Source organism: Podarcis melisellensis (assembly GCF_964234715.1).
Source record: "Podarcis melisellensis genome assembly, chromosome: 14".
In the NCBI taxonomy this organism is placed as follows: domain Eukaryota; kingdom Metazoa; phylum Chordata; class Lepidosauria; order Squamata; family Lacertidae; genus Podarcis; species Podarcis melisellensis.
In genome coordinates, this window is record NC_138546.1 from 15,118,942 (window position 1) to 15,134,336 (window position 15,395).

At 50.9% G+C, this 15,395-nt stretch overlaps 1 protein-coding gene across 1 annotated transcript in view; it reads right to left on the minus strand.

The window, feature by feature from the left end:
• Nucleotides 1–15,395, minus strand: part of CPPED1 (calcineurin like phosphoesterase domain containing 1) — a 78,899-nt gene that overhangs the window by 52,978 nt on the left and 10,526 nt on the right. The window contains exon 2 of the mRNA XM_081888067.1: nt 11,905–12,123. Coding sequence (XP_081744193.1) covers nt 11,905–12,123 — 219 coding nt within the window. The remainder of the gene's footprint in view (nt 1–11,904; nt 12,124–15,395) is intronic.

Sequence of the window (15,395 nt, forward strand, 5' to 3'; positions counted from 1 at the left end):
AAAAATTATAAAATACTTTATTCAGTGCGCAACCTGGGCCTGTTTGGCTGAACACAAAGCTGATATTCTGGCTGGAATCGAAGAAAGACACACACGTAGCTCTTCGTCAACAGCTCTCAGTCTCTCTCTGTATTTAGTTTTTATAGCAAATGAAGGAAGAGTAAGCAGGCTGGGGTGGGTTAAGTAAGGGCTGAAAGTGCCTAGATGAAGTGGGGGTGCCCGGGGAGGGGAGTGTGGGGCGGCCGCTGTGGAAGCGACGGCGTGCTCCTCCTCCTCCTCCTCCTCCTCCTCTTGCCGGGCTAGAGCCAGCCGGCTAGCACTCGCCCCTCCTTGCTCGAGCCGACCCCGCCGCCGGGGGCCTTCCCGTCCTCTCAGCGGCGCTGCCTCGCGTCCCTCGTCCGGGGGTTGGGAGGGGGCTGGGGGGGAGGAAGGGGGCGAGGGGGAGCAGCCGCCGCCGCTCCTGAGGAGATTCTGAGGCGGTGGCGGGCGACGCGTGGCGGAAGAGGAGGGGTCCCGCCAGCCCTGCGTTTCTCTCTCTCCCTCACGGAAACCTTCCCCTCAGCTTCTGCTGCTTTTTCTCTTCTTTCCCTCTTCCTTTTTTTTTTTTTAAAAAAATGAAAAATCTTTCCTTTCTCTCTTTTCCAGCCCCCGCTCCCCTCTTCACGGAATTTCACTGCACTCGGGCGCCGCGGCGCGCAGGCGCACTGCTCGCTCCTCTTTCCGCGCAGGCGCCTTCTCTCGCTCTTTCGCCTCCTTTTCTTTCTCTCTTGATGGTCCGCCTACAAAGGAGCGAGGGAGGCGCCTGCCATGTTTGGATTTGCATCCAGCAGGAGATGCCGCCGCCGCCCCGCCTCTCGCCGCCCGACTCGCCCGCCTCCCTCCCACGGCACACCAGGCAACGTCTCGCGGCACACTAGTGTGCCGCGGAACACCGGTTGGGAAACACTGTCCTAAGGTACATTGTCTCTAAACCTGGAAGCTCTATTCAATCACCATGGCTAGAAAGAACATAATAATTGCCGCTGCTGGATCAGCCTAAAATCCTCCTCATCCTCCGCCATTTTATCCAGAAAGTTTTTTCCTCTGACAATGAAGAACTTGGTTCAACAGGAGCAATGTCAAATGCCCCCACTTGCATCAGACCATTTTAAACAAGCATGGCCTTCCCCACAATGAATCCTGGGAACTGTAGTTTCTTAAGGATTCTGAGAGATGTGAGGAGACTCCTGTTCCCTCCACAGACCTGTAATTCCCAGTGGTTTAACAATCAAACCCTCCTTCCAAAGGAACTCTGGGAATTGTAGTTTCCAATTTCCTTCTTGCGGCTGTGACAGAGAAGAGGGAGGACTCACAAGCCTAAGGCTTAACCACCTGACACTAAACTATAGTTCAGGTGCTAGAGAGAAGCATGTTAGGAGCTCCTCTGGGAAAAAGAGACCTCAGTTTGAATGCAGAGAAAGAAAAAGAGATGACTGATAAGCCTTAGTGTAAATACGCCCCATGCATGTCACTTAAGAATAGGAGAATCTATCCATTTCAGTTTCTCATTTTTTTCACTCTTACATTCACTTCTCCACATCAATTGTAATTTTTTAAAAAGCCAGTGTGGAAATTCATCAGCATTTTAGTGCTAAATTCTCCTAACTGCATTTTATGTTCAGTTTTCCCTCATATGTACATTTTTGCAAAGCAGTTTTCTCCAATATAATGCATGTTTCTAGGTTATTTGCACTAATATATATATATGATTTTCTGTGCACGTTACTTGGCTGCAGAACCGCACTGAAAAATTCAGAGACATGCAAATTTCAAAGAAGGCTGCGTTTCAGTTTGCGTCGTGTCTCAAAGTGCAAATTATTTGAGCTCGCCTTTAAATGTGAACTGAATCGAACACCTCCCACACCCCTAATGCCAGTTCCGTACAGTGACGACTGCTTATTTTCTGGATGAAATAAGAAACTGACACTTTGGAAACTCATAACGATGCATCTCTGTGTAGATCTCGTCACGGAACATGAGCAATTTGTAAGGTGCTGAGGTGACGTTTCAATAAGACAGAGAAGGTGAAGGCAATTTGCCCACATATAGAAAAAGAACCATTTGCTACAAGGAATCATTATATTAATATGTTGTTGTTGTTTTTTATGTCCCGTTGTAAGCAACAGGTGAGCCATATGGAAGATTATTATGGAAAGGAGCAGGGAGAGAGACGAAGTGAAAATCGAGGGTTGCCGTTCTCAGAGACAGCCGAACGCCTGTGAGACAAAGCCTCTGGGCTGAACTGCTACTCGTGTCATGGAAAGTTCATGAGCATATCAGACGCCAAGGGGGAGTGGGTGAGCAGCTCTTGTGGGAAAGAGGAAGATCAGTTTGGAGACAGAGAAATAAATTACTTAGTGGTGATGTCAAGAAATAAAGAGGTAAGAGAGAGAAGAGGTGTTGGGTAAGCCAGAAAGCTGAGAAGCCCAATGGGAAGGTAAGTTGGAAGGAAGGAAGGAAGGAAGGAAGGAAGGAAGGAAGGAAGGAAGGAAGGAAGGAAGGAGGTCAAGGAAAAGGAAGACCAGTGGCAAGGTAACTGGAGAAAAAGACTATTTCCACATCATGTTTTTATCCTGCTCCCCCATCTCCAGGGAGCTCTCTCCACACCATCCAGGGTAGGACCTTAAGCCAAGAGACAGATATTTCCACAAGGTGATACAAAAGGGCTGGTTCAGACATGGCCATCTTGGTCCAGGAACCCATAGTTTATCAGACCTAGAATGAGCCATGTACAGGCATGCTTTCTCCAAACCATCTCAGTTCTGCCTCCCTTCAGTGAAGGAGGCCTGGTTACAAGGGAGGGAAGGGGCACCTGCAGCCTTCCAGAGGTGGTTGGACTTCAGTTCTCATCAGCCTCCACTATCATGGCCAATGGTCAGCCCTGAAGGGGCATCTAGCCCACAGGTTCTCCACTCTTGCTTTGAGGCCTCCCTTCAAAGCATAGCCTGCCAGTTGCAGGCATGCTGGGAAACTGGGCTTTGAATTTTTATAAGTTAAAGAGCAGTATTGTAGAAATATAAGTTCTATATAAGAAATATGTAACTGTGCGGTATAAAGTAATGGATAGATAAAGTACAGTGAGATTAACTGGAAGTCAGTTTTAAATTTCTTCTCTATAAATTTTATAATTGTGTTCAGTATCAGGAGTATATATGATGATACTTATATTAATCTTCTTGTATCTTATAGTGTGGTGGTTTGTTTGATTTTTCTTTTATTTGTTTGTTTGATTGTATGTTTGTTTACTTGTATGTATGTCTGTTTTCTCATAAATGTATTTATTTTAAATTAATAAAGATATATATATATTTTAAAAAGTTAAAGAGCAGTATAGAGACACACCTCAGAAATAAATATATTGGTTGCAGATCTCTGGTTTGTCATCATTATTTCCCAGTACTAAAAAAGAAGTGTAGATTTAAAAAAAATAAAAAATCTGAGAGGTGCCAAACCAGAGGTAATAGCACTCAGCATATTTTGAAGAGTTGGGGGGGGCGAGGAAGGGGGGAGGCATTAAACAGAAAAAAGAAGTACTTGTGAAACAGAACTGTCAGGGAACTGACATCGGAGCCAGAGGTGGAGGCAAGGCTCCCAAGCGATGCTGGAGAAGGGCCCAGCAGGGAGAGAGGGAGCTCATCGGCTGGGGTAGGAAATCAGCGTAACACCAGGGATAAAAGGGGGCAGATGGGGGAATCAGCGAGGGGGCTCCAGGACTCCTCGCCGGAGACCAGCGGGGAGAGCACGGGTCCTCCGCTACCCACACCCACCCTGAGCAGAAGACTTCCGCGCGGTGAAAGTAGGCGTAGACTTGGCGTCAAAGAACTTCTTTGCTGGAAGAGGTTCAAGAAACGCCCACTGACGGATTCTGCTAGCGACTGAACAGCCACAAAGTGAAGGGCTGTCCAGCCAGAAAAAGGTTTAACCAGGCAACCTAGCCAGGAGTGGCGGCAACTTACGAACGAGCAACCCCATATAACCCCATACAAGAACCAACATTGCTCCAGTACAAATTCAAGGCTTCTTCTCACCTAATGCCTTTGTTGCTAGTCTTTGATTGTTATACTTTCTAAATCTATTACGATAAGCATGAGAGGGAGAGAGAAGCTTAGCATTTCATTTTTCAATGGAAGCCAGGCTTTTGATTTCGCTAACAAGATTACTTCACCTAGATGTGGTGTTGGAAGACGGGTAGAGCCCACAGGCCACCTGCTACCCATCACGGTGCAAGAAGACATTCAGAAGGAAGAGCTTCCTTTCTTAGGGAACAACTACAGATCATTTTGCATGCAGGAGGTCCCAGGTTCCATCGCCAGCATCTCCAGGGAGGGCTGGGAGAAACCCCTGCCTGCAATCCTGGAGAGCTGCTGATAGCCAGTGTAGACAATATGGAGCAAGCTATGGACCAATGGGTCTGATTCAGTATAAGGCAGCATCCTGCATTTCATTAGACTACAGCAGGGGTGGGAAGTCTGTGGCCCTCCAGATCTTGTGTTTATTTAAACTATATGTAAATTACACTTCCATACAAAATGTCACGAGCCAAAACACATTTGTCACGGCCACCCAGGACGGGTCCCAGCTCACAAGAGACCTCACTCCGTTGCAGTTTATTTACAGGAAAAGTTTATTGAAGATTTCTGCTTCTCGTACAGTTCAGCATCGTGGCCGTACGTCTGTCACGTTAGACCGCTGAAGTCCCCTCTGACTCCTCCCCTCTTCCACACCAACTTAATAGCCTGGCTCTAGACCACCTCTTCCTCTCCTTTCTTTTCCGCAGGGTCTTCCTGCCCCCCTGGGTTCCCTCTCTCCGTGACTCGCCTGAGGCTGAATCCTCTGCCGCCTCTTCCCCCCTCCTTCTGGCTTTAGGGCCGGGCTCCTCCCCTGAGCTCTCTCCACTTCCGCGCGCCTCTACGTTTGAACTTGGCGCGCGTACGTTGCTGCTGACCTTTCTTTCGACCGCTACACCACCCCTTGTTCTGCTCTCCACCCTTTCCGGCTGAACACCTTGCTCCAACCCCCTTTCTCTGTTCTCTCCTAATCCTGCTCCCTCCGAGAGGCTGACGACTCCACCCCCTTTACTCCGTTCCGGCTGAGACGCCTCTTGCTGCGTCTGTCTTCCACTGGGCTCCTCTCCGCTTCTCCCTTCTCCTCCCTTTTGCTTGATTAAGGTAACCCCCTTTTGAGAATCCTCTGACTCGCTGCTCAGACTCGTGGATTCCCTCAGAATTCCGTCATCTTCTTCCTCATCCTTCTGCCCCTCCTCCCACTCGCTCTCCGTCTCCTCTGTCATCTCCTCCTCTTTCCCAGAAACCCTGACATCCATCCCCCCCTCGAAGCCCCCCCTTCCCCCCTCCCGCTCGCCGGGTGCAGGTTGAGGAAAACGTGGTTCTTCCGGGGTCGTTTCAGGATACAAGTTGTCCACTTCAACGTTCTCCTCTGTCATCTCCGTATATGTGTGTTCGAACTCGGGTTCCCCACCCACAGACCTCACAGTCTCTTCCTCCATCACTGCTTCTCCTGGCGCTGCCTGCCAAGGACCTACCATCCATCTCTGACTCCATGCCTCCCTTGGCTGATCCACCCACCAACAAGGGCCTGTCTCCTCCCCCCCCAGTCTCGGATCCCTGGTCGGGCTTGTTTCGGGCGTATGGCCCTCGGGTGAGGAGAAACCCTCGAACGTGCTGTCTGACAAAGTGGGCGTGAAAAGCCAATCATCAAAATACTCCTCGGGCATGGGCTTGTGCGGAAAAAGTGCATGGAACTCCTCCTTCAACAGGGGTTCGTCCAACGCGTAACCCGGCACCCAGCTATTGGCAGAGGCCGGAGTGCCTTCCCTGGCTAGAAAATATTCAACTCCCTCCTCCCCCCATCTCGAGTCCAGTATCTCTGTGACCTCGTTAAGAGGTTCTGGTCTTGGCGATTCCCCCCCCTCAGGCGCCCTCCTACGTGGCTCTGGGAGTGCTCCTGACTCTTGAAACCTGTGTGGGGTTTTGTAGGGAGTGAGCACCGACCTATGAAAGACCGGGTGCACCCTGGAACCCTCCGGAAGGGCTAGACGAAAAGCCACCGGATTGATCTTAGCCTCAACTTGATATGGCCCTAGCTGCCTGTGTCCTAACTTCTTCTTGGCCAATGACCTGGCCGGCATCGCGTGGGCTGCTAACCACACCCAGTCCCCAATCTGGATGTCCTCTCCCGCCCTCCTGTGCTTATCGGCCTGCACCTTATACGCCTGTTTTGCCAGCTCCAAATGTCTCCGCAGCTCCTCGTGCACCTCTTGCAACTCCGCTGCAAACTGGTCGGCATCTTGAGGCCCCCCCCCTCCTGGTGCCGCAAATCTCGGGAAGGTTCTGGGATGACGGCCATTGTTCGCGAAGAAAGGCGTCACCCCGGTGGATGCGTGTTTCGTGTTGTTGTAGGCGAATTCAGCCATCGGCAGATAGTCCACCCACGCCGCAGGTCGCTGGTTGGCGTAGCACCGCAGGTACTGCTGCATGATCGCGTTGACCCTCTCCGCTTGACCGTTGGTTTGTGGATGTCTCGCCGATGTCAGGTTGATTTTGACGTGCAAGATGCCCAGAAGCTTTCGCCAGAAAGTGGAAACAAACTGGCGCCCCCTGTCGGACAAGACGGACTGCGGAAGTCCATGCACTTTGAAGACGTGATCGATGAAGAGCTTTGCGGTCTGTTCTGCCGTCGCCACCTTGGCACAAGGGATGAAATGCGCCATCTTGGTGAACAAGTCCACCACCACTAACACCGCCGTCTTACCTCTGGAGCTGGGCAGGTCCGTAACAAAGTCCAACGCTACCCTCTCCCACGGTTGCTGCGGTGTCTCCAGCGGTTCTAGCAATCCCGCCTGCTTCTGGTGCACTGGTTTGGACCTCTGGCAGATATCACACCTGGCGACGTAGTCCGCCACCTCTCCTCTCATCTGGGGCCACCAAAAGTCTCTAGCCACCAACTCCATCGTCTTCTCTTTGCCGAAATGGCCTGCACTAGGGGCGTCATGCAATTGTTGCAGAACCTTGGCTCGAAGATCGTCGGTGGGCACGTAAAGGGCACCCTTACGAGTCAAAAGTCCATCTTGCAATTGGAACTCATCGTTGTCTCGCGACCCTCCGCGTAGCTCCTCCATCTTGGACTGTGCAAACTGATCCCTTTGCAACGCGCGTCGCACCGCGTCCAGGTCGACTGCGATGGTAGCGCACGTCCACGCCTGCGGTGCGAAAATGTGCTTTGCTGCGATTGGAGCTGCTTCCTCCAAGTATTGCGGCTTTCGGGACAGCGCGTCTGCAATAACATTGGAGTCTCCTGGGATGTATTCTATTTTGAAGTCGAAATCCGCAAAGAACTCCGCCCAGCGCATGTGTCGCTGGGTCTGTAACTTAGCCGTCCGCCAATACTCTAAGTTCTTGTGATCCGTGCGGACTTGCACCGTGTGCTTGGCTCCTATTAAGAAGTGTCGCCACGCTTTGAAAGCTGCATGAATGGCCAACAACTCCCTGTCCCAGATGGTATAATTGCGCTCCGTCTTGCTGAGCTTCCGGGAGTAGAACGCACCCGGTCTCCAGTTGCCTTGTGAATCCTCTTGCAAAAGAACGGCCCCAACCGCTCTGTCTGACGCATCGGTCTCCACCCGCATGGGTCTGCCGGGATTCACGTGGAGCAGCTGCTCTTCGGAGGCGAAAAGACCTTTAAGCGTCCGGAAGGACCGCTCCGCTTGTTCGGTCCAGACGAACTTCTTCTTCTTGGAACTGAGGGTGTCAGTGATAGCCGCCGTCGCGTTCGCAAAACCTTTAATAAACTTGCGGTAAAAATTGGCAAAGCCGATGAACCTCTGGACCTCTTTCCGATTTCGAGGGCTTTTCCAGTCCAACAGCGCTTGAACCTTAGCCCTGTCCATGGCCAGTCCCTCGTCGGACAACTTGTAGCCAAGGAAATCAACCTCTCTGACATCAAACTGGCATTTCTCCAACTTGGCGTACAGCCTGTGGTCCTTCAGCCTCTGCAGGACCTCCCTCACGTCCTTATCGTGATCCTCCGGCGATTCCGAGAAAATCAGGATATCGTCGAGAAAGCAGACACACTTCTTGTAGAGGAGACCTGCTAGCACGTGGTGCATAAATGCTTGAAAAACGTGGCTGCCATTTTGGAGACCGAAAGGCATGACTCTGTATTCGTATGTGCCCAGAGGGGTGAACATGGCGGTCTTCCACTCATCTCCTTTCCGGATGCGGATGAGATTGTAAGCTCCACGTAGGTCCAGCTTGGTGAAAATCTTGCCCCTCCTGACGGTCGCTAAAAGGTCGTCAATCTTGAGCATGGGGAAAGCTTTGGGCTTAGTCAAGCTGTTTATGAACCTGTAATCCACTATAAGCCTTTTTTGGGGCGTGTCTTTCTTCTTCACAAAGAACACAGGGCTGCCACCCGCTGCTTTAGATTCCTGGATGAAACCTCGCTTGAGGTTATGGTCTATGAACTCCCGAAGCTCTTGCATCTCGTCTTCCGACATGGAGTACAGCTTGGCAGCAGGCAGTTGCGCCCCTGGCACTAAATCAATCGCGCAGTCGTAAGGTCTGTGAGGCGGCAACTTGTCAGCTTCCTTCTCACAGAAAACCTCCAAGAAGTCCTGGTACTTGTGAGGCACTGTTTGCACCATACCCAGATGCAACTGCTGCTCGGCTTCTCCTCCCTGATCGGTCTGAAAGCAATGCTGAGCACAATACGATGAACAAAAGGTGATCTGCCGCTGGTACCACGCAACCGCGGGACTGTGCCTCTCCAGCCAACTCATGCCTAACACGATGGGTGTGTCCGATAAGTGGGTGACATTGAAACTAATAAGTTCTCGATGGTTGCCAATCTGCATCATCATGGGAGGGGTTTGCTGCACCACTTGCCCCCCCAGCAACTTCCTGCCGTCTACCGTGACCACGTTTAGAGGCGTCGTTGCAGGCAGGAGCGCCATGTTGTGCTGCTTAACGAACTGCAGTCCCACGAAGTCGGCGTTGCTTCCCGAATCGATCGTTATTGGAACCTCGAGGAGTCTCCCATCAGGCAACTGGAGTGTTGCTGTGAGCAGAACTGCCGGTCTGGGAGGCAAAGGGTCCACGCTCTGCAGTGATGCTGGGGGCTTGTCTACAGATCCGCCTGGCTGAGCCCCAGTAGCTCTGCTTCCAGCCAGGCACTGTCGTTTCCCTGAAGCTGCTCCCCTGGTTGCACCTCTGCTGTCACAGTTGCCAGTGCTGCAGTGTGCTTCTGGAGCCTCTGGGGGCACTCTTTCGCCATATGGTGCGCACTGTCACAGATGTAACACTTCCTGGTTCCTCTAGGAGGCTTCGCTTTGGCTGCACCAGGGACAGGGCTCTGGGATGGCTTCTGAGCCCTAGCACCACCAATCTCCATTGGCTCCTCGCTGTCCTTCCCCATTGGCGAGGGGTGCGCACGGCTGAAATCCCTGTGCACAAAAGGGAGAGTCCTCGCTTGCGCACGCGCTTGGGGCCCGTCCTCCTCGTGCCACGGACGTCCCTCATGTCGAATTCCAATAGCTAAAGCCCGTTGCACCACGTCTTCTAGGGTCTGGGGTCTGTCCCCCCTAGCGATCTCATCCTTGATGGGGGGGCTCAATCCCTCCCAAAAAAGATCTCTGACCGGCTTACTGTCCTTTGGCCAATCTAAGGCGGTGAGCAATGCAAAAAATTTAGAGTGGTATTGGCGCACAGTCGCTTTCCCCTGCCTCAGCCCGTGCATTTGACGGCGCGCAATGTCCACATCCACAGAGGATTGAAAACAAGAATCCATCGCTTTGATGAACGCAGTTGAATTGCGACGGGCCGGTCCATCTTCGCGCCACAGATTGCGTAGCCAAGCCCTGGCCTCCCCATGCAGGTGCGAAACAATGAACCCCACTTTCTCCTCCTCATCTTTAAAATCGTGACGGAGTAAATGCAGTGCATATACGACGTCCGCTCTGAAATTGGGATAGTCTTGCAAGTTGCCATTAAAATGCGGAACCAGGGCACCCCCCCTCCGTCCAAGCGCAATGCCCTCCGCTCTGGAACCTGGGGCCCCCGCCCTGTCCGCGTGTTCCCACCTTGCCTGCAAATCCTGGCACGTCTTCTCCAAGTCGTCATTCTTCTTCTGCGAAGCAATGACTGCCGATGTGAGAGCGGTAACCTGATCCCGCAGTGCAACCAGCTGCTCCTCAGCGCTCATGGCTGCTCCCGTTCGTGAGCTTCGCAAAAAAAATTTTTTGCTTTTAGAGAGGGGACTTACTGTCACGGCCACCCAGGACGGGTCCCAGCTCACAAGAGACCTCACTCCGTTGCAGTTTATTTACAGGAAAAGTTTATTGAAGATTTCTGCTTCTCGTACAGTTCAGCATCGTGGCCGTACGTCTGTCACGTTAGACCGCTGAAGTCCCCTCTGACTCCTCCCCTCTTCCACACCAACTTAATAGCCTGGCTCTAGACCACCTCTTCCTCTCCTTTCTTTTCCGCAGGGTCTTCCTGCCCCCCTGGGTTCCCTCTCTCCGTGACTCGCCTGAGGCTGAATCCTCTGCCGCCTCTTCCCCCCTCCTTCTGGCTTTAGGGCCGGGCTCCTCCCCTGAGCTCTCTCCACTTCCGCGCGCCTCTACGTTTGAACTTGGCGCGCGTACGTTGCTGCTGACCTTTCTTTCGACCGCTACACCACCCCTTGTTCTGCTCTCCACCCTTTCCGGCTGAACACCTTGCTCCAACCCCCTTTCTCTGTTCTCTCCTAATCCTGCTCCCTCCGAGAGGCTGACGACTCCACCCCCTTTACTCCGTTCCGGCTGAGACGCCTCTTGCTGCGTCTGTCTTCCACTGGGCTCCTCTCCGCTTCTCCCTTCTCCTCCCTTTTGCTTGATTAAGGTAACCCCCTTTTGAGAATCCTCTGACTCGCTGCTCAGACTCGTGGATTCCCTCAGAATTCCGTCATCTTCTTCCTCATCCTTCTGCCCCTCCTCCCACTCGCTCTCCGTCTCCTCTGTCATCTCCTCCTCTTTCCCAGAAACCCTGACAACATTGTTACAACAAAAGCATCAATAATAATAATAATAATAATAATAATAATAATAATAATAATAATATATTTATTTATATCCCGCCCTCCCCAGCAGAAGCCGGGCTCAGGGCGGCTAACAAGAATAAAATAATACAACATTCTAAAATCATTTCATTATAAAATTAATTCGAATCAAATTGATGGCAACCATTGGGCCATCAAGCACATCAGGGGGAGCTGGTTGGCAGAGAATCCCAGCTTTGAAAGGCCTGTTTGAATAAACACAGTTTTTAGAAGCAGGGGTGACTCCTGGAGAAGAGGAGGTTAAGGGGTGATATGATAGCCATGTTCAAATATATAAAAGGATGTCACATAGAGGAGGGAGAAAGGTTGTTTTCTGCTGCTCCAGAGAAGTGGACACGGAGCAATGGATCCAAACTACAAGAAAGAAGATTCCACCTAAACATTAGGAAGAACTTCCTGACAGTAAGAGCTGTTCGACAGTGGAATTTGCAGCCAAGGAGTGTGGTGGAGTCTCCTCCTTTGGAGGTCTTTAAGCAGAGGCTTGACAACCATATGTCAGGAGTGCTCTGATGGTGTTTCCTGCTTGGCAGGGGGTTGGACTCGATGGCCCGTGTGGTCTCTTCCAACTCTATGATTCTATGATTCCTCCCCAACCTCTGCTTGCAGTGAGTTCTTGCTGGACTCTTGCAGTTCCTGACAGCCCCCTGCCAAAAAAGGGCAACTATTTGGAATTATGGGAGTTGTAGCAGTCCAGCAGATTCTGGAGGAATGTGCCAGCAGGAACAGTTTCCATCTCTTTTAAACCTAACCTACCTGGCATGCCATGTATGAGATCTCCGCAGAGTACGAAGAATTTCGGTTTGGGGTTCAGCTGGTTAATCGCTTGCACTGCTTGCTGTGTTAGTTTGAGCTCCTCTTCCCATTCGTCGCCTCCATGGTCGCAGTCGCCAATTGAATACGCTTTCATCAATCCAAACTGAGGATCCGCTCCTTGAATGAAGTAGAAAGGGGCTCTCCATTCCTGTTCCGCATCTAAATACATAAAAAACAGAAACACATAAAGATAAAAACAAATGCTACTGCAGTCAGTTAATTCCAAACCTTTTCTGCACTGATAACAGCAAGAGTTATAGATTTTAAAGACACTTTTAGGCACTGTCACATTACCCAGGTCCCCTCACTAGAGATGGAGTTTGCCACAGCTTAGTGTGACATCGCAAGACAAGAAAAGACACTATATCACCCCACTTTTGATTTGAATGACTTGACTACACTGGCAAATCTGTTCTCCAAAGTCACTTAGTATTGATATTGTTCAACTACATCATCAAACAGACAAAAACACAGTATTACTAGAGGTAGGTGGGGTCTGGACACAGTGCCTTCCTCACCCGAAAACACACTTTTTAGAGATGTTTTCCTAAGGAAAACAAGACACACACACCCTGAAAAACCCCATAGGATTGGGGTCACTGCTCCACTAACAGAGGTTCTAATACTTCATCAATGCCAAGCCCCCCAGGTCAACAGACAATTGGAACGAACCTCAATAAAGAGCCACTTTGCAATGCAAATCTTCTGACAGCGGGATTAATCACCTTGTCAGCTAATGGCGCTGCCCCGATTGTGCACAAAGAAGTGCACGATTTCTGTTCTCATCCCGAAGCAAAGTTCTTAACCCGAGGTACTATTTCTGGGTTAATGGAATCTGTAACCTGAAGTGTATGTAACCTGAAGCGTCTGTAACCCGAGGTACCACTGTAGTATGACACAGTTGACACGTTCTCTTCTCCCTCCTGCTCCCAGTTTCCTGATTGTTTTCTCTGTGTGCTGCTATTTGGGTTGTTTTCTCTGTATGCTGCTATTTAGAGCAAACTGCACCTTTGAGGCAAACAGTTTCTCAGGGAGTGACTTAGAGCAAGAAGACAGTGTGTGTGTTTGTGTTTGTTTGTTTGTTTGTTTGTGTGTGTGTGAGTGTGTGTGAGAGAGAGCGCCCTTCTCCTTCCGGACATGTCAAAGTCCAAATCCTGTTTCTGTCTGTCCTGCACCTCGCCAACCCTCCTGACCCCTGCTGCTGACCAGTGATAATTATCATTAACATGTAGTCTGACCTCAGGAGAAGGGTCAGTAACTCATGGAAAATACTGACAAATATATTACCAAACCAGGTCCTCTCTCTTTTTTTACTGTGGCAGTCTGAGCACAGAAAAGAGACCACTGAAATTAACTTAACTGTCAAGGTGATTTATCGTTCCGATTCCGTAAACTGTGTTGACTGCTTTTGTTCCATATGCTGAACACGATTGCTTCACACTGTGATAATCCGCTGGTGATGAGCTGCGTTGTTCAGAGAAATGTAGGTGTAGGAACAGAGAGGACTGCATATCCAAGTTACATCAGTTGAACAGTATCAACATTTTGCTATTTCCTGAGTTAGTGGCAAACTAGACACAACAGTGGCAGCCGCACTTGAAATATACACATATACCACCACGAACTTTTTGGCAGAAAGGTGATTTACAGAGGCAGCAATGAAGGAAAAACTAAACCAGAGATTTAGGCGGCAATCCTACGTCCATTTACTGGGGAATAACCTCCAATGAATTCTGTGAGACTTACATTTGGATAGACAAGTGCAAGATCATTTAATTATGTGTCTGCCCCATACAATGCTTTGACCAAACTGCGGGAGGCAGTGGAGGACAGAGGTGCCTGGCGTTCTCTGGTCCATGGGGTCATGAAGAGTCGGACACGACTAAACGACTAAACAACAACAACCCATATAATGCAGGGCAGGGATAGGGGTGTGCCTTGATTTTAATTTCAAAAGGGTACACCGATGAGCAAAGCTGAAGCTAAATCTCTTCCCGTGGTCAGCCACCCAAACTCCCTATTTCCTCAGTGTCAGGGAACTGCCATCTAAAGCGCCGGGGGCGCAAAGGCTCACTGAGGTTGAGAGAGGAGTAGCAGCGGAAGAGGGAACCAGTAGAGGGCGAGCAAGAACTCCAAGGGAAAGTGAGTCGGAGGGATGGCTCAGAGACGCTTCCAGCGAAAACAGTGGGGAGGTCTCAGGACCTCCTATAGGGACACCCACACCTCGCCGGAAACTGTCACGCCGAGAGGCCAGACGACGTGTTTCCGTTAAAGAGCTTTTATGTTGGAAACGATTCCGAAAGCAGCCACTTTCGGATTCTACTAGTGATTGACGCAGCCATGCTGGAGGGGCTCCGTCACAGGCAGAGGTTTGAAAACCTGATCAAACTCTGAGGGACTTGCATTTTACGCACAAGCAGCTCATCGTCCCATCACAGCAATCCGAAAGTCACCGAAAGCCAGCTTGTGCAGGGAGAAGCATCATGAGCAACCCAGCCGGAACCGGAGGAGCAGGAGCAGCTGGAGGGGGTCCAAGCCTGGAAGAAAGGTACAGGGCGTTGGAGATCCAGTTGGCGCTGCAAACGGCGAGGCTTGAGGAGAGGAGGGCTCAGGATGCAGAAAAGGGAAAGGAGAAAACCACCCCGCTCGCCAGAAAGGTGCCAGGATTGGTGCAGAAATTCGGGGGGGATCCCAGGAACTATCATGCCTTTAGAACAGAGATGCAATACGCTCTAAACTTGCAGTTTGATGACTTCCCCGACGAGGAATCGCGAGTGGCTTTTGTGATTGGCCATCTCGAATCCGGGGCGAAGGATTGGGTTAGACCCCTGATGGCAGCGAATAATGAGATCCTAAAGGACACGAGGAAGTTTTTTCGTGCCATGGACCTGATGTTTTCCAGCGATATTGAGCAGGGGGTGGTGCGAAGGCAGTTAATGGCTTGCCAGCAAGGAAGCAGATCTGTCCGTGAGTACTGGACTGAGTTTACTATGCTGATTCATAAATTGGGGTGGGACCTATCGGCGGAGCCCATCCAAATGCTTTTCGAAGAGGGGCTTTCTTCAACCGTCAAAGATGAGCTTTCCCGGGGGCCCAGGGCGGAGTCTATGGATCAGTTAACCAAATCTGCGCTGTGCATAGGAGCGCGCCAGGAGGCGAGGGCTTTGGAAAAGCGGGAAGGGAAAGGAGACCGTTGGAGGGAGTTCCGCATTCCAGACATTCCAGAGCCACCTTTCCCGCCGGCAGAGCCGATGGAAGTTGGAACAGCGCGGGCGCGCGCAGTTTCAAATCCCAGTGAAGGGCGGAAGAAGGAGGGAAGGAGCGCCAAGAGATGTTATCTCTGCCAACAGCCAGGGCACTTTGCCAGAGTCTGCCCACAAAGAAAGGAATGGCAAGGGATGGCAGGAGCTGTTGGGGGAAAGGAAGAGGAA